We start from the raw sequence: 20,081 nt of genomic DNA on the forward strand, positions 1-20,081 counted from the left end.
ACTCGCCCATCTCCCACTCCAAATGCTTTGTGGACAAAGAAGAAACCTCAATAATATATAAAGCCAAATCTTCTGGACTAGCTTTTGTGGAGCTCCAGAACAAAGGGAGTTTCTACTCATTTCTACATTTTCTACTCACTTAAATAGGAACCAGGCATCTTGGCTTAGACTGTGCAGCTTGATAAGAACACAGAGCTGCACTTACCGCAGAGGAGGCAATATATGCAAGATTCATCGTGGAGGGATTCTTTTTCTCTTCTCCCACAGAAACTCGCATTATGAGTTAAGGCTTAAATAATTATCTATGGTCTCTAGAATCATGGCAGTAAAGGGGAATGAGAGCAGATCCACTTACTTTGTATTAAAAAAAAAAACCAAAACAACCACAGAGAAGCTTTGTGTGAATATAAAGCAATGGATCTGAGTAAGAGTGAAATTTGCCAGCTGGAACCACCAAGGCAAGGACATTTGGTGGTAAAACTACGTGTCTTGAGAAAATGACTAGTACATCTTGAAGGCTTAATGGAATTTGCTTAATAAGTTTCACATTCATCATTGTCAGTCAATCCTTTGGGTGCCAGGAGACATAACTTCATTATATAATAAAATTTTTGCGCTTGCTGGAAAATGAGCCTTGAAGACGTCAATCACTCTGTCATTTCCAAAATCCTTTCTTGAGCCAGCTGGGTGTTCTGAATTGAACCTCTGACATAGGGCACATTTTGAAAGCTAAGTTCAGCACTGGGCTTTGGCCCCACTCCCACTCACCTTTCTACAAGACTACTGACCCAAATGATGGCCCTGGGAAAGGGAGGAAAGCTACCATTTGCCCTTGATCTTAGGACAGAGGTGGGAAGTTAGAGGATTCCAAATTTCTCAACTGGCAGGTTTCTATTTGGCCATTCATTTGTCAGCTACAGTAATAGCTAGAGACAAAACACCTTCATTTTTTGAGGTCTTTGTAAATCTTTTTTTTCTTTTTAATTTATCTCCCCTTCTTCCCCCCCTCTCCCCACCAGGCCCGTTGTCTGCTCTGTGTCCATTCGCTGGTGTGTTCTTTGTCCGCTTGCATTCTTGTCAGTGGCACCCGGAATCTGTGTCTTTTTGTTGCGTCATCTTGCTGCGTCAGCTCTCCGTGTGTGCGGCACCACTCCTGGGCAGGCTGTGCTTTTTTCACACGGGGCGGTTCTCCTTTAGGGGTGCATTCCTTGTGTGTAGGGTTCCTCTATGTGGGGGACACCCCTTCGTGGCAGGGCACTCCTTGCCTGCATCAGCACTGTGCATGGGCCAGCTCACCACGTGGGTCAGGAGGCCCTGGGTTTGAACCCTGGACCTCCTATGTGATAGGCATATGTTCTATCAGTTGAGCCAAATACACTTCCCTCTTTGTAAATCTAATAGTACGCATACCTATAATCATTTGGCTCTAAAATCTTTGAAAACTTCTTTCAAGGAGAACAAACTTCTGAAGCCTCTGTAGTTAATCTTACGTATTTTGATATTGAACAGGCTTGGACTTTCTTTTGTCAGTATTCAAGCATTGTTTGCTCCAAAGCAGACAAATATACCCTCAGATTTGCTCTAAGGTAAAGACCTCAGAAAGTAAAAATTTAGTGTTTATTCAGGAGATAACTTGAAGAGAATTTGCTTTCAATAAATGAGTCCTTTTTTCTACCTCCAAAGGGGAATCTGGTTTACTTTTTTGTAAACCAAAATAGGCCAAGTATATTGTGATCTGAGATTTAAAAAAATAACTCCTTTCTTCAAACTTGGCTTTTAGGTGTTTTTCAACCTCACTGTTCTGTAAATTAAAGTTGGTGTCATTCTACCAGCTGGTCTAAAATTGATACCTCCATGTGCAATTTTTATTGAATACTGGAGAACATATGAAGAAATGACAGTGTTCAGTGGGAAAGGCTTCATAGCAGATTTAGAGTCCTGAAAAAACTAAAACCATCTCCCCTCTTATTATTGCCACTCATAGCTAACATTTACGGAGTTTTTACTATGCACCATGTATCAACAGTTCCTTCGCAAAAATTCTCATTTGAACTTTCCAACACCCCCATAAAGCGGATACTATTAAGATGTTTTCAGCTGCTGGTAGCACAATGACTTAGATTGCCCCCTAAATAAAAGGACATGTATTAACTCCTATACTAAGGAAGCAGATACTGCACATTAGGGCTCTAGACTTGCTCCTCTGTAGCTGTACTAGCTCTGTCCCCCTCAGTGGGTTGGCTTCATCCTGAGGGTTGGAGAAAATCCAGGCATCACACTAGATACAGCAGTATCTCAGCAGTGGTCTCAATGCTGATATGGAAGAAGTGGGGATCTCTTTTCCAGGGTGGAAGCAAACACACTTGAAGAAGGAACATTTTCCCGAAATCCTCCAGTACTTCTTTTATATCACATTGATCAGAACTGGGTTATATGCCCACTTTTGTGCCAACCTCTGGCCACAGGAATGGGGCCACTGTGATTAACTTAAACCAAACAGGAGTCAGTTCTAGAGTTCAGACTTCGGACTGAATCATGAGAGGAGGGGCCAGACACCCCTCTCCGTGCTCTGCCACAAGGAAGAAGTAGGTAATAATAGACAACCAAAAATGCCAACTGCATATCCTCATTTTTCAGATGTGGAATCAGATGTGGAATCTGAGGTTCATGGGTAAGCAATGGAATCAGATTTTGAAACATGTTTGATTCCAAAATCTGATATTACTACCTTTCACTCTAAAAAAAAACCCAAACAAAACCACTTTGGTTTATGTTAACTGGGTTTGAGCTATTCAGTACAGATCTAATCTGGTTTTTAGGAAGGCATTAATGATACAATATTATATTACTAGTGATACAATAGGATCTACTTATATTTGGAAGGGAAATTTGATGTTGGGGACATATTGCAGTTTTGGCTTATAGGCAATGCTTGTTGAGCATATGCGTTTGTATCCACCTCGCATTAAAGCCATGGTCACTTCGGATATCTGTTCAACCACATAATGGCAGCCTTTGGACAAGTTCTTTCACCTCTCTCAACTTCCTTCTCATCTGTGAAATGAAAATATAAAACCTACTTTGAAAGGTTGTTGGAAAGATTTGGACAGAGTTTAACATGATGACTGGTCCATAGTAGGTCTTCAAAAAGGATATGTGTTTTCGTGTTTATTCACGAAACCTTACTAAACCTTAAGAAATCTAAAAGGGAAAAGTTTTGAAAGTTTTGAAAATTTGTAGCCAATTAAAAAAATAAATTTGAATATATAGAAGGGTTTAGAAATCATTAATCTGTGAAACACCTGAGCATCCAAGAATCAAAGAGACTGTTTAATGAATGATCATGGAGACTTTTCAGAGTAGATTATGAAACTGGACATTTAAATTTTTCCTGGAAAACTCATTGGCAGTCAGTAGAATCATTAACCTCTGTAGGACCATTATGATGCATGTGGATTCACCCTGTACTCCTACACAAATGAAATGTGTTCTAGGGATCATAACATCAGAGAAGTACAGGAAACAGGTCCAGCACATTTTATGGACAGAACATGAACAAAATTATGCAATCAAATTTGTTGTGAGAAAACTAGACAAAGCCTATGCCTGAATGCAAAGCAAAAAAACAAGAATTTTAAAAAATTGTTGCTTCCATTCAATTTATTCACCAGATTTTTTTAAAGAACACAGGAGGTAATTTGATCTCTAGTTTCCATATTATTGCTGAACTTTAAGAAGCCATTCTGGTCCTTGAGGGAAAAAGTTGTTATAACTACATAAAAAAGCTTTAAAATGGCCTTTTTACTGCTAGGAAACTTCTATATGCCTTTTCATTTTCTAAGATGAATCATTATTGAATTTTAAGATTTCAAAAGATCTTAAACCTGTATTGCAGGTTTTCTATTTATGTTGGTAAATACCTAGTAATAACATAACCTCTATATAATGTCCTAGGCCATAAATCTCCCCTATAGAGCCAGACCTATTTTTTTCTATATACTACCAAGAAAGTACTGATTTCATATGTGTAGAAGCCTGCTGAACTCATTTTCCTTCTTGGGAGTATGGGAGAGGAGTGGCAGGAGAGGAGAGAGGGAATGACTCTCCCTTTAAAATGAGTTCCAACTCACCCATACGCCAAACCAAATAAAGACAGCACAGGGATTAAGAGAGTACTGGCTCTGGAATTAAACACATACACACACACAAATGCTAGATGAAATATTGGTTCCTTAGTTGTGACAAATACACTATAATGATGTAAGATGTTAACAGTGGGGGAAACTGAGTGAGGAGTTATATGGGAACTCTATTATCTTTGCAACTCTCTTGTAAATCTAAAGCTATTCTAAAATTAAAAGTCTATTATAAAAAAAAAAAAAAACCTGGGTGTGACTTCTGGCTCTGCCATGCATTAGCTGTGTTAACTTTGAGCAAATTACTTAACCCGTCTAAGCCTCAGTTTTATCCATCCATAAAGTGTCCATATGGAGCCTACTTCAAAAGACCGTTGTGAGGACTGAATAAACTGTTGAAGTGCTTGGCACAATGCCCAGCATGAAGTTAGTGTCTGCAAGTTAGATTTTATCAATATGTTTTTCCACCACATGACTGGACATTGTGGTCTTCAACAAAAGGCATAGTCACTTAAATTCATGATGGCCTGATATGTTTCTCATTTCTCAATATCTGTTGATAGCACAATGATCTTCCCAATCACCTCCAAACCCCTTTGGTGCTTCCCACTCCTGTGACCCTGTACTGAATCAGGCAGCAGGTCCTATTAAATCCATTGCTGTAATATTCTCAACCTTGTCACCTCCTCATCCTATTATTCTACCTGGCTCTGGCCTTGCACCAGGACATAGTCCTCATGGCTTCGCTGCCTGTTTTCTCTGCTCCTCCAAGCCCTCCTGGAGTGTGGTCTGACAAATCTCTCTAAACCATGCTCCCAAACCTCAGCAACTCTCCATTTTTTAGTTCTTTGGCTTTGGCACTCAAGACCATCCAAGATCTAGTCCCAATTTACCTTACCAGATGTCTTTCCCACTACTCCCCTCCATATACTCTTAAATCTAGCTTACCCAAATCATTAGGTATGGGAAATGCCTGAACCTTAAGAACAACAGAGACCAGCGTCCAAAAAGGCTAAGAAAATAGCCAGAGGTCAGAGTTCACGGCAAAGCCAGCCTCAGGTCACTGTTAGCATTGTAAGTTAAGACTTTGAGGAGAACCCAACATCTCCAAACACAGAGCAGTGAAGGAAAAATACATAAAAGAAGGAAAAAAAAGATTCAAAAATAAGACAAACACCTCTGAGGACTTAAAAAGTAAGGAGCCAAGAGCAGGTAGAGGTGGCCAGCAGCTCCTTCAGGATGAGGACTAAAAGCTTCTTACTTGAGGAAGGGGACAAAGAACAGTCTGGCTGACTAAAGTAATTGCCAAGGTCAAGTTCCCTTACCTCTGAGAGGCTGACAATCTACAATCTCTGCCCGAGGTCAGAGATTATATAAAAGCTAGAGAGGCTGTGCGTAGAGAGGCTGGAGGACACAGGCAGAGCACTGCAGCTAGGATGGGGACCAGGCTGGCCTGCTCACAGTCTGACTAGACATAGATAACCCTAATGCATCAGAAACACTTCATATATAAGACTGGTCTTGGACTGCAGACCCAGGGGGCCAGGAGAAGGAAACCACAAAAGGCTAGACAGGTGAAGGTGAGAGAACGCAGAAGAAAATAAAAGCCCCTTTACAGGTAGCCTGTAAGCTAAAATTCTATACATATGATTGAAACTAATCTGAAGAAAGGCAATAAGAGCAACAGTTTGGATATGACCTCATTTCCAAGTGAAACTAATAAATTTAAAAATAGCTCTAAAATGTGATTAGGTCTTTAAAAATATAAAGAACAAGAATGCCAAACAAATTAAGCCGAAATTAGACAAAAAGTGATTAAAAACACCAACTAGCCAGGGTGGGTTGTACCATTGGGTAGAGACCCAAGTAGTGAGAGTGGGGGTGGACCCACATCCTGGGGAGGACTAATGCCATCAAATAGAGGGAACTTTCTCTCGAGAGAAAGGGTGGCTCCCAGAGCATTAGGGCAGTTGCGCAAGTCAGGCCCTGAACACTGTTGCAAATATCTCTGGACGTGGCTCCTTGGGAAATGAAGATTGGCTGTCGCTGTGGACCCCAAGGGGAGGGGAAAATGGATGTTGAATGGATGGAACCAAGGTAAATGTGGGGGCAAGAGAGGAATTTCACGAGAGTACACAAGGATGAATATAAAACATGTAATATTACACCAAAAACATATAGGGGACGACAGACTAATAATGTAAACCATAATGTAAAACATAGGATAACTAAAAAATTTAGAAAACTGTATATCCTAAAGTATGGACCACAATGTAAGCACAGATGTCACCTTGTTTGAAAGCTATTGTCTTGGAGTCTGTACATCAGTTTCAGTAAATATGGTATGAATAAGTTAAAAGATTATCACTGTGGAAGGGAAAAGGTTTTATGGTGGATGTGTGGGAGTACTGTATATATGAATTACTGTGATGTAGGGCTCCTGTGAAGAGAAGCTCAATAATTAGGAAAAAAGAAAAGAAAAAGATAGGATGTAGAATTTTTCCAAATGAATATGTATTCTATATCTAACCTTTAAACTCATCGCTATATTCCATTTTACTAGTAAGGGAACATGACATTATATTGGGCTTCACTTTTCAGGAAGTTTTAGATCACAGAGTGGTTCAACAATGACAGCAGAGGAATACTGGTATGGGATGTTATGGACAGGTAATATATGGTTGACAGGGAGTAATACAGGGCATATGTCCAGGGGTCATGGAAATGTTTGGATATACTGATAGTGGAAACAATTAAAAACAACAGCTGGGGGGGTACTGGGTTATTGGCCGGGGGGGGGGGGGCCTCTGTCGTGGTCCCTAGGGGAGCAGCGGCAGTCCCCCAGGTGCAATGGCAAGGATCAAGAAGGAATGAGGGTCCAACAGTGAGCCCCTGATACTAATGACTATGCTTGTGAGCCTATACGCCTGAAATAAGAACAAGGCCTAGAGCAGCACTGTGCCTAGGAGTTCCCTCCTGACAGCCAGTCTCGAAGCCAAACTCAGCATGTAAATGCAATGCCTTCCCCCCAGCGTGGGACATGACACCCAGGGATGATCCTCCCTGGCACCGAGGGATCACTACCAAGTACCAGCTGATGATGCAACTAGAAAATGACCTTGAATTAAAGGTTCAACGCGGACCAGCAGTATATCCGTCTACATTTAATAACAGGAGTTAAAAATGCTGTTTGACTTAAATTAAGGGGGAAATGGAAAGGACAAATGAGTTCATATGGCTATGAGTCTCTAAAAAAGAGTCTGGAGGTTGTCAGAAGGATTGCCCTTATGCACACCTGAGCAGAGTCTCAGAGACAGATAAAGTAGATACAACCCCAGGTATTGGTCCTTTTGAGGCCTAAAGAGACCCACAGGTTCTATGGTCATGGCAGATGGGGTTCACTGCCATGTCAGTTGGCCCTTCTTTGGAGCTGGTGTTTCTGCGTGATGGAGCTGGACTCAGATGGGATCTCTTTTCACAAGTCTTTCATGCTACTTTATTGGAATTGTAGTTGGTGCTGGGGCTTAAGATATATCTAGGGGATTTGAATCTCTGGACTGACAATATGATAGCCAGGCCCTGACCTCAACAGACTTCAGCTCCTACACTCTGATTTATTGGACTTACTCCACTCAGCTAACATGGAGTTGAAGAATGTCAACCACCACACCATGGAGCCTAGAGTGCCTACAACTGAAAGCAGGAGGATTGCATCCAATATCCATGTGGAATCTAAACCACCTCTTGACATAGATGTGGAATGGACACAACCAAGGCAAGGTCCACAGGAAGGGGGAATACAGTAAGGATCAGAGTGGACTTAATGATATTCTATTCATGAACTATTGTGGTTAATAATTGAGAAAATGTGGCCTTGATGTGGGAAAAGTGGCCATGGTGGCTGCTGGGTGCGGGGACTGGGAGGAAGAGAAGAGAGGTGGAGGCATTCTCGGGACTTGGAGTTGTCCTGGGTGGTGCCCCAGGGACAATTGCCGGATGTTGAATGTTCTCCCATGCCCCACTGGATGGCACGTGGGAAAGTGTGGGCTATGGTGTGGAACATGGGACATGGGGTGCAGTGATGCCCGGAGATGTCTAACCAGATGCAATGGATGTGACATGATGATGGGGGAGAGTGTTATTGGGGGGGGAGTGGTGGGGTGGGGGCGATGGGGGCGAATGGGGACCTCATGTTTTTTTAATGTAATATCTTTTTAAAAAATGAATAAATTGAGTAGAATTTGAAAAAAAAAACAAACCACCAACTAGAAAACCTGGAAGTGAAATTTAAAAAATTAAATAGCTGAAGTAAATGAAGAATCAGAGAACTAGAAGATGGCACAGAGGAAATGCATGAAGCACCACAGAAAGAGATAAAAATATACGAAAGAACAGTTAATGGATAGGGCATCTGCCTACCACATGGGACACCCGCGGTTCAAACCCCGGGCCTCCTTGACCTGTGTGGAGCTGGCCCATGCGCAGTGCTGATGCACACAAGGAGGGCCATGCCACGCAGTGGTGTCCCCCGCATAGGGGAGCCATGGGGATAGCCGCCCAGCGCGAAAGAAAGTGCAGCCTGCCCAGGAATGGTACCATGCACATGGAGAGCTGACACAAGATGACGCAACAACAACAAAAGAAACACAGATTCCCGGTGCTGCTGATAAGGATAGAAGCGGTCACAGAAGAGTGCACAGCAAATGGACAGAGAGCAGACATCTGGGGGGGGGGGGGAGGAAATAAATAAAACTAAATAAATTATTAAAAAAGATAGGATGGGAAACGCTATATTCAACTTTAAATCTTAGCCCAAATGTTATAATCTCAGTGTGATCTAACCTCATGACTCTATTTAAAATTGGGACCACCATTCTCTCTTCCCTTTACCTGGCCCTGCTTTTCTCTATAGCACTTATCAGCTTTTAACATACTACATAAATTACATATATTTATTGTCTCTCCATACACATAGAATGTAAGCTCTATGAAGGTAGAAACTCAACTGTTTTGGTAACTGCTGCATCTTCAAAGTCTAGAATATTAACATGCATGTAGTAACACTTTATAAATATTTTTCAAATTAATAAAGTAATGGCTGAGTAATTTTCAAAAGTGAATATTAAGTCCTCAGTTTGAAAGTGAACAGCAATAATTTTTTTAAATAAGTGTTATTATGACATTGGGGTAATTTTAATATAGACTGTGAATAATTTTATCAATACGTAATTTCCTAAATATGACAATTGTGCTTATGTAAGAGAATATCTTTGTTCTTAGGAAATGCATCCCGAAGTATTTAAGGATGAATTGTCATGTCAATAACTAATCTTCATGGTTAAGAGGAAATATATATATAACATACGTTATATATATACCATATATATATACATGCAGGTAAATGTATATTTATAAGCAGAGAAATAAAGCAAATGTGGAAATTTAACAATTGGTGGCTCTAAATAAAGGGTATAAAGTGTTTACTGTACTATTCTTACAAATTTTCTGTTGACTATAAAATTTTTCAAGATAAAAAGTTGGAGAAATAAAGGAAGAACTAAAAAATACATGGAAAAAATAAGAAACGATGATTTCAGGGATCTAGAAATCAACCAAGGACCAAAAACAAAGCTGCTGAACTTTGGAAGATCAGTGGGGCTCTGAGATGTTCTTTCCTGGGTTGCTTCCATTCATCTCCCCAGCTTGATTGGTGAGAGAGTGTTTTCAGGGAAGTGCTGGCAGTGCAAACCAGCAGCTTCTTTGAGTAAGATGACCTGATTTGGAGCGGAAGATGAGAGGTCATGCCCAATGGTATTGTCAGTAGAAATATCAATGTCAGTGGGATAAAAACAGGAAAGGCATGCAACTCTTCTTGTCTGGAGTTGTGGCAGGCTAACCAAAAAATGAGCAGGGAGCCAGCCTGGAAATGAAGAGTTCATAAGCTTTCCACTCATTTCTGCCTATATGGGAAGCTTCATGAATGTGCATGGAGATCCAAAAAGGGTCCATGCTCTCCACACATCCTTAGTCTGATAAGGAGGCTATGCACATATGAAAGTCCTGGAAGGGACCAGAGGAAAGTAAAAGTTGGAGCAGAGTAGAAAGTTGCCTGAACTTTAAATGTACTCCCCAACATACCCACTGATCCATTAGAAGAAGGTAGAAGCCCTTTTGGTTCAAGGATTTTCAGCCCAACTTCTGACCAATCATTGGGTCACCATTGAACTTGATAGATACAGGGGCACCCCCTAAAAAGCCAAGCTAAAAAAAATAAAAATATATATTGAAAAAAAAAATTAAGCAGAGAAATCAATGGGCACAAATTAAAAGGGAGATCAAGCCCTCCCCATTCCTATTCCACCACCCCCCCAAAAAAAACCACTCAGGGAAACAAATATCAGAATCCAAAATTACAACATGTTACATAAAATCTACAGTTTTCAATAGACTTATAAAACATGAAAAGAAATAGGAAAGTGTGACCTTTACTTAAGAAAGAAAGCTGTCAATAGAAACTGTATGTGTGCCCATTTGTTGAGTTTAGTAAATAAAGACTACAAAGCAGCTATTATAAATTGTAAAATTTAAAAAAAGTTTAAAGAACTAAAGGCAAATATGATTACAATGACCCAACAGGGAATCTCATTTTTTTAAAATCCAACTATAAAAAAGAAACAAATAGAAATTATAAAATCAAAAAGTATAATAACAAATGAAAATTCCTAGATAGGCTCAAAAGCAGAACCAAGACGGTAGTTTCTCAATCAGCAAACTTGAGGATAAATGAATAAAAGTTATTCAATAAGCAAAATAAAAGAACAAAGACTGAAGAAAATATACAGAGCCTTAGACAAATATGGTACAATATCAAGTAGATAAGAGTCCCAGAAGTAGAGGACACCAAGAAAGAGGCAGAAAAAATAATTGAATAATGTAAAAAAAAAAGCCCACAACAACCTACCAAACTTGATGAAAAAGATTAATATACAAATCCAGGAAGACCAACAAACCCTAAGTAGGATAAACATATTTCTACACCTAGACATCATGGTTAGAGTATTAAAAACTGAAGAGGACACCTAAAGGCAGGAGGAGTAAAACAACTCATTCAATATGGGCAATGATGGGATTAAGACCAGACTTTTCATCAGAAACAATGGTGATTAGAAGCCCCTGGAATGGCATGTTTAAAGTGTTGGGGATAAAAAGAACATCAACAAGAATTCTCTATCCATCAAACATTATCCTTCAAAAATGATCTTGAAATAAAGATATTCCAAGACAAACAAAGGCAGAGAATTTGTTGCTGTCATGTTTGCTTCATATTAAATACTAAAAATCTTTCAGGATGAAAAGAAAGGACACCAGACTTGGTAACTTGAATCCACAGGAAGAAATGAAAGACAGCAGAAATTGCAAATATATGGGTAAATAAAAAAGGCTATATATATTTTCTCTTTACTTAAAATCCTTAGAAGACATGATTGTATAAAGCAGTAATTATAACACCACAATTGTTATATGTTTGATATATATATATAACAATAGTATAAGGAAGGGGAAGGAAATGAAGCTATACTGAAGCAAAGTTGCTGTCTTTAGCATTGGTATTAATTTGAAATAGACTGCAATAAATTAAGATGCTTATTGTAATTCTAAGAGCAACTACTTAGAGAATAACTGAAAAAAAAAATCAAGAGTAATTAAAATGGTAACTTAAAAAACGTTTAGCACACACAAAAAAAGGAGTAAAGGACCAAAAGAGGAACAAAGATATACACAAAACAAATAGTAAAATGATGCACATCCAACCATATCAATAATGTATTAAATATTAATGGGCTAAAAATTCTAATCAAAAGGAAAATATTGTCAGACTGGACAAAAAAGTAAGATTCAACTTTATACTGTCTACCAAAGACTCATTTTAGGTTGAAAGACACAAACAAATGGCGCTGCACACACGGAGAGCTGACGTAGCAAGATGATGCAACAAAAGGAGACACAGATTCCGGGTGCTGCTGACAAGAATACAAGTGGACACAGAAGAACACACAGCAAATGGACACAGAGAGCAGACAACTGGGGGTTGGGGGAGAAGGGAAATAAATAAATAAAATAAAAATACATAGCTTGTTAAATTTCATTATTTAAAAAATGAATATAAATTTTAATACTTTGAAAAAATTTTGGTACATGAAAAAGGCTGCTATTTTAGTTTTTAAAAAGCATTATTCCATGGTGGCGGACTTGGCCCAGTGGTTAGGGCGTCCGTCTACCACATGGGAAGTCCGCGGTTCAAACCCCGGGCCTCCTTGACCCGTGTGCAGCTGGCCCATGCACAGTGCTGATGTGCGCAAGGAGTGCCGTGCCACGAAGGGGTGTCCCCCATGTAGGGGAGCCTCACGCGCAAGGAGTGCGCCCTGTAAGGAGAGCAGCCCAGCGCAAAAGAAAGTGCAGCCTGCCCAGGAATGGTGACGCACACAGAGAGCTGACACAGCAAGATGATGCAAAAGAAACACAGATTCCCGTGCCACTGACAACAACAGAGGTGGACAAAGAAGACACAGCAAACAGACACAGAGCACAGACAAATGGGGTGGGGGGAGGGAAGGGGAGAGAAATAAATAAATGAAAAAATCTTAAAAAAAAAAAAAAAAGTATTATTCCAGGTAAAAGAATATGAAATCATAAAAAAGGCAAAATTTCTGGATGCCAGGGATGATTTGAAATAATGTAAAGGTCAACTAAAAAATTCAGGCTAATGTTTATATAATGAAACCAGGACAATACTTTACATAAGTAGTAATTTTGGAAAAGTCTCTTTTCTACTAATTGAAAGGGTTAAAATTTTTAGTATATATTTCTAGGCAAAGTATGTCTAGTGTAAGTCTAGAGCCTCAGTAAACATGGTAATTTCAAAAATTGAATTTTGCTGATCATACCTGCAAATAAAGTTTATTTTTTTTCTGGCTGCATTTCAAACATGTCAATCTAACATTTCTGTATTATGAATTACAAAATAATTCATAACAATTCTACAGTCCATATGCAAGTTTATTTAAATAGATAATAATTTAACACTGCACAGTGAACTAATTTATAAGTATAAAAAATATATGGTTTAGCAACCAAATATAAGCATCACACAGGAGAAGCAGACCACACTTAACACCATTAGGCCTTTGGAAGATTAAGGCAACATAAATATCTCAAGTAATTTTATGAGAATACTTTACTCATGTAATGGACAGATATTATTAAAACATCTCAAAATACGCAGAGTCCACAATTTTTTCAGTATGAAGTCTTCCCTTCCAGTTTTCTTGTCAATATATTAATGATTCTTCTTAAACACTACAAAACAAATTAGTCTAGATTGACAAATGGGCTATCAAAGCCACTATCTTGTTGGCTAGAGAGGGGAGCAGTTAATTTTCCTGAAGGCTGCAGGTACACTGACGATGGTACTGTGCTGCTCAGTTTTTTGAAATCTGACTTTAATAGATCAGCCTTACTGTGATTAGCTGGGTGTCCAAAAGTCATACTAATCTGCCCTGGCAGCAAATATGTGGATTCTTCTGCCAGGTCTGGAGTGTGATCGCTCTGACATTTTGTAGGCTTACAAATCCTACTATTTTTCTCTGTATCTGAAAGGCAATTAGTTTTCGAAAACTGTCTGAAATTAACAGATTCAGCAATTTCATCGCAGGTGCCTTGTGGCCTACCGTGTAAAAATACTTCATGTTTGGTACAGGGTAAAGGCTCATTGTTGGAATTCCAGTCTTTGGAGTCACTAAGGACCTCCCCATCCTTCACTGGAGTTTCTGGAACACCCAAACCCTGACTTTTCTCAGATGCAGCATTTTCACTTTCTGTTGATGGGTTACCCTTAAGTATTTTTAAACGAGGCCTGTCATTATTAGGACCTCGAAATGTTGCATGTGTTGATCCTGATTCAGAAAGATGAGGGGTACATCTAGGCGAGCATTTATTTCTGAGAGTTCCAAGAGGGGGGTGTGCAGATGTATGCAGAAGTGATTCAGAGCCAGTATCACCTGGTGGGTCTTTTATCATGTGCAAACCAAAGCCTCTTTCACCTTCACAAGGAACAAATTCAGAAGCAGCATTCCCTGGCAAAATGCCTAGCTGGTTGTAATTGTTATCCCTAAACCAAAGGTCTGAATGTGACCCTTTGGGACCCATGTGCTTTGTGTCCCCATGTTCCTTGTCCTCTAACCTCCTTTGTAAGTTACAAGCAGCCTTCTTCTTAAGAATTTGTTCACACCGACTTCTGGGGATAATTTTTATACTGTTTGATTTGCTTCCAATGTGGCCTGGTACATTCTGATTCACGTCACTTCTTTTTACTTTTTCAACTCCAATCAGCACCTCTGAAGTCAGAGGCAGTGCTACTGTGTACAAGGAAACACAAAATTAGGAGAAAATTAACATTTAAAGAGAAGCAAAAACCATTTGCACTTTTATGTAGTCTCAAAGAAAGCACAGGTGCTTTAATCATTCTCAAAGAAAATACATCAATGTCGGACAAATAAAAACATTCTTTGACTTATATCATTAGATAAAGCTTGGTAATTTTGTTATTGTAATCCAATATATTATTTCATACACCTAATCTATAATTTTCTACAATAGATATTACAGCATTTCAAGAGTCAACTGTAATGTTTCCAATACTGTTCTAATGTCAAGCGTAGAGTTTCTAATAGACTACTGGCTAGAGGAATCCCATCTAACACCTGCACACATATACCTGTCAAGCTAAACTGACTTTCTGATTTAATTACTGAATGTAGTAGTTTGATATGGTTATGAATTCCAAAAATAGATATTGGATTATGTTATAATCTGATCTGTACCTGGGCATGATTGAGTTAGGATTAGGGCATTGAGTCCCCACCCATGGGGAAGAACAGAGTTGGGGGTTTCCAATGCTGGAGTTTTTGTTTTGTTTTTTAAAGATTTATTTTATTTCTCTCTCCTCCCCCCACCCCATCTACTCTCTGTCCAGTCGCTGTGTGTTCTTCTGCGTCTGCTTGCATTCTTGTCAGGTGGCACTGGGAATCTATGTCTCTTTTCATTGCGTTGTCTTGCTGTGTCAGCTCTCCATATGTGCGGGGCCACTCCTGGGCAGGCTGCACTTCTTGTGCGGGGCAGCTCTCCTTGCAGAACGCTCTCCTTGTACATGGGACTCCCCTCTGCGGGTGACACCACTGTGTGGCATGGCACTCCTTGCACGTGGCAGCACTGCTCGTCGGCCAGCTCATCACATGGGACAGAAGGCCCTGGGTATTGAACTCTGGACATCCTATATGGTAGGCGGACACTCTATCAGTTGAGTCACATCCGCTTTCCTGATGGAGTTTTGATGTTGGAGTTTGATGCTGAGGACTTAAGCTAGAGCCCCAGGAAGTAAGCTCCCAGAGGAAAGAGAAGACAGTCCCAGGAAGAAAGGAACCTTGAACCCAGAGAAAAGCAAGCCCCAGGGATGTAGGAACCCAGGAAGCCTGAACCCTCGCAGACATAGGCAGCCATCTTGCTCCAAATAGACTTTGGTGAGGGAAGTAACTTAAGCTTTATGGCCTGGTATCTGTAAGCTCCTACCCCAAATAAATACTCTTTATAAAAACCAACCGATTTCTGGTATTTTGCATCAGCACCCCTTTGGCTGACTAATACAGTGAATGACACTAAATATGGTCAGAGACAGAGCAGCTGCACAGCACAGAATTAGAGACATCATATCTCAGAATAGTATACTTTGGTCCCTAGAGTCCATTGAAGGGTTTGCTTTTGCTGGGGACATTATTTGCACACTGTCACCAAATTCTAGAAATCTCTTACTTCATGTCACTGCCCTTTATCACCCAAGGTTCCCAGTATGTGTAAAATTTACACAATCTTTGTGCATCTATCTAGGGAATGTTTACCAATGTGGGAATCTTGGATTCCTTGAACAACCTTTCTGCTTCAAGCTTTCCAGCAGTTCAAAACCCCACCCCCCACAGATGTGTTAAAATATCCTAGTTACCAAGTTTTTCATGTTTTCCCATCAGTTTTGCTTTACATATCCTAGATTTCTATTATTACAAACAGAAAGAAACAATTTATAGCTTCTTGAGACTGCTCCTTTATCAATATGAAATATCACCATCACCTTTGTTCCTTTTAATGCTAAATTAGGTTTACCTAATATTAATATTGTATTTAACTCCAACTTATCTAATATTAACATTGCACTTGCTTAGTGGCTCCTTATCCATCCCTTTATTTTTTTTTAAAGATTTATTTTTTATTTATTTCACCTCCCCTCCAGTTGTATGCTCTCTGTGTCCATTCGCTGTGCGTTCTTCTGTGACCGCTTCTATCCTTATCAGCTGCAACAGGATTCTGTGTTTCTTTTTGTTGGGTCATCTTGTTGTGTCAGCTCTCCGTGTGTGCAGCGCCATTCTTGGGCAGGCTGCACTTTCTTTTGCGCTGGGCGGCTCTCCTTATGGGGCACACTCCTTGCGTGTGGGGCTCCCCTACGCGGGGGGCACCCCTGCATGGCAGGGCACTCCTTGCACACATCAGCACTGCGCATGGGCCAGCTCCACACAGGTCAGGAGGCCCTGGGTTTGAACCACGGACCTCCCATGTGGTAGGTGGATGCCCTATCCATTGGGCCAAGTCTGCTTCCCTTCATCCCTTTATTTTGAATTTTAGATGTTCTCCTTATAAATATAGCACACATCTAGATTTTTTAAACCCTATTTGAAAGTTTTGTTTGATCTTTTAATAGGTGAGTTTAACTCATATACATTTATTGTGATTACTGACATGGGTCAATCCACTATTGTTTCTATTTATCCATGCTTTCTAGTTGTTGTTTTTCTTCTTTCCTCATTTGTTATGTTGAAAACATTTTCTTCCAAGTTTTCCTCTATCAGTGTGAAAGCTATACATTCTATTTCTCTATTGGTTACCTTTAGATCTTAATACTCAAACCTGTATTTTTTTTTTCTTTCCTAGCAATGGCTGGAGTCATCAGTATCTACTATCCTGTCCTTGAAAATAATAAAAATCTTACTATATTTTTAGTTTCCTCTACTATCCTTGCATGACTCTTGGAGAATACTATCCTTACCTAATATTTTTAAGTCCTGTTGTTTATTCTGTTAACTCTATATCCTTAGGTATATGTTCTTTTTTTGGGCTCTGTTTATTTTGTTTTAGTTTTGTGTCTTTTTTCATGGTACTGTTTTGCCATAAATGTGTGGGGGGAATCTAGGTTAAATGCTTATCTTTAAGATTTCCCAAATGCTGTATCTGTTTGTGCTGCTTGTTTAAAGGGTTGGGGTAAAATGGGGAGGAAGCTAACAGTAGAAAGATTTAATAGCTGGTACTCTGGGCATGTGGGCTCCCACTTTCCTTTGGTGTGGCTAGCCACCTAGAGCATTGTCATACACTTCCAGACTCTTTGTTTCTGTTGCTGTTGCCCAGTCCAATATGGGGGTTGGGAAAGGGAAGAGAGAATGAGAAATAAAGAGAGGGTAATACTACCTGGTTGCAATTGCTCTAGAACATCAATTAATCATCCCACTGGTGTACCCTAGACCCTCTACTTCTTCTAGAATATGCTACCTTCAAATGTGGAACAGTTTCGATAATGCCCCTCTTGTAGCTGTCATCTAATGGCAGTTTCAACCAAGATTTCCATCTTCAATCCTAGATTATGTTCTTTCTTTTAGGGACTTCTCATAGTTTCTGGTATACCAAGTACAATTTTTTAAACCTGATTATAGATTTCTTCTTTTTCTCCTTCTTTGCTTGCTTTGAAAAATCTTTTCTATCATTTCTAGGGATTCAGGGAGGAATGGGAAACTGTCGGCTATGCCCAGTCTGCCTATTTGAACTGGAAACTCTATTCAGAGTTTATTTATATTTGTAAATATCCAGTTTAAGTTAAAATATACACACAACTTTATAAATTAACTATAACTCCTTACCTTCCCTGCTCTTTAATACTGAAAAGATTAAATATCCAAAACAACAAGGGAGAAAAACGACTCAACGCACTCATTTCGACATACCTGACTGTGTAGTTTTGCTCTGGGATTTACTAGAAATAGGTGTTTCCAGCAATTTTGCCATTGTAGCAAGTTTGCTAGCAGCATTCATAATCTTTTTCTCAGCCCTGTAGGGAATTCCAGAATATTAAATTAATGTAGTTTAAAGGAAATAAATGAGTTTTCTTTGCACCAGAATTTCCATTTTCCTCTGAGTTCTGCCAGCTTTTAGGGTAGTGCAGCCATAAGCCTCTTATAACCCCCAATAACTGATTAAGTAGAAATAGTTAATTCTGTGATTAAGGAAAATGGTAAAATGGTGATCTCAGAATGGTCTCAGAATTGATCTCAGAATTGTTTATTTAAACTGAACTTACCCTTCCTGTTTTCCATCATCCTGCAAAATTTGTTGGAGGCAAATCAAATAATATTTGCGCATCTTTCTGGCAGTTTCTTGACGTTCTCGTAATACCTCTGCTTTTACCATTTCAGCAGCTCTTTCCTTACTCTCCTGAATATAACGAAGCATATCACCTACAGGGGTTGGGAAAAAATTACCACAAAATGCATGTTTATTAGCAGTTTTTTAGAAATAGGAAGGCAGACTTCAGAACAGTTTTCTGGGAGAAGAAGTGAATGGAAGTTTCACCATTATACTTTTTCACAATCATTAAAATGGACTATTTCAGATGGCCATTTTGGTAGACTTGAAAGAAGTCATGTATATGTCCTTTTGGAATGATCATAGGCACATGTGATAAAAGGAAATGGGCATATTCCCTAGGGAAATTTTGTCATGTTCTGAAGCAAGCAAGAAAATACCATAAATATGAGATATAGACACTCATATATTTCAATTATCTATATGTAAAGTTAAGAAAAGAGAAAAAAGAAATATTAAAAAAAAAAGGTGAGATAGAAACAAAGGAGGAATTATACACCAAAAAAGATAAATAAAGAACAAGGTAATACAAGCTGGAAAGTCATATTCTGCTGTTTACTTGTACTTTGAAAATCCTTATTTCATTATTTACCTGATTCTTTCAGCAGCACTTATTGGGTATCATACCAAGCATACTACAATTCATGAGAGCATGTACAAAATTTTCTTGCAGGAAAGATGCTGAGACTTATAGTTGCCTTTTGAGATTTATGTTTAAACATATTTCATAGCTTTTAAATTCCCCTTTTATCTTTAACTCCACATGCCTTAATTAGGACTACCAATAGTTGAGGCTTAACATTTTTTACTGTATTCTACAATTTCACCTTCACCGTCCCTGTTATATTTTGGTTATCAGTTCATTGAGGAATTTTCCTCAAAGCTCTTCCTGAAAAGTAGATGTTCTATGCAAAAATACTAACTGAAAAACTTGTTTTTCATTATTTGAAATGGAAAGAATTAAAATGGAGTGCATGTCAACACAAATGCTCCAACCAACTTTCTAAAATGTAACTAAAATACAACACACACACAACAAATTATCATATTAGAATGAAAAAAAAAGCTTAAATTTCACTTCCTAATTAATATGATTATTAATGAAAAGTTGCTTTGTTTGTAGTAATATGCCCTCTCTTAGCATGGCAACAACTGAGAAACAAATCTTTGTTGATGATAATTAGTGTTTTCAAAACATCTATATATAACACTGATGATCTACCAGTTATATTTGAAACTTGGGACCTTTCCCATCTATTCTGTTAAAAGTGGTTTAGTATAATTATAGGAAGTAAATATAAATTTTCCCTATATGAACACTGGCCATTGTATTTGGGAGATACATACATCCTATGCAATTCTGATATTAAAGACCACTCTTGTACTGCAAAGGACTTGGTAAACAAAACTTACATCTATGATTTAATACATAAT

The 20,081-nt window shown here is 39.0% G+C and overlaps 1 protein-coding gene across 9 annotated transcripts in view; it reads right to left on the reverse strand.

Moving 5' to 3' along the window:
- Positions 1-13,175: 13,175 nt before the first annotated feature.
- Positions 13,176-20,081, reverse strand: part of CEP152 (centrosomal protein 152) — a 114,006-nt gene continuing 107,100 nt past the window's right edge. For 6 of the 9 annotated variants that reach the window (XM_071214191.1, XM_071214187.1, XM_071214189.1 and 3 more), the window contains 3 exons: positions 18,583-18,739; positions 18,230-18,333; positions 13,176-14,551 (listed from right to left, as the gene is read on the reverse strand). In XM_071214191.1, the coding sequence (XP_071070292.1) occupies positions 13,506-14,551; positions 18,230-18,333; positions 18,583-18,739 (1,307 nt within the window). In that variant the 3' untranslated portion in view covers positions 13,176-13,505. The remainder of the gene's footprint in view (positions 14,552-18,229; positions 18,334-18,582; positions 18,740-20,081) is intronic. The other 3 variants (XM_071214188.1, XM_058294160.2, XM_058294166.1) reach the window with 1 other exon arrangement.

This window comes from Dasypus novemcinctus, chromosome 3, assembly GCF_030445035.2.
Source record: "Dasypus novemcinctus isolate mDasNov1 chromosome 3, mDasNov1.1.hap2, whole genome shotgun sequence".
Classification (NCBI taxonomy): Eukaryota; Metazoa; Chordata; class Mammalia; order Cingulata; family Dasypodidae; genus Dasypus; species Dasypus novemcinctus.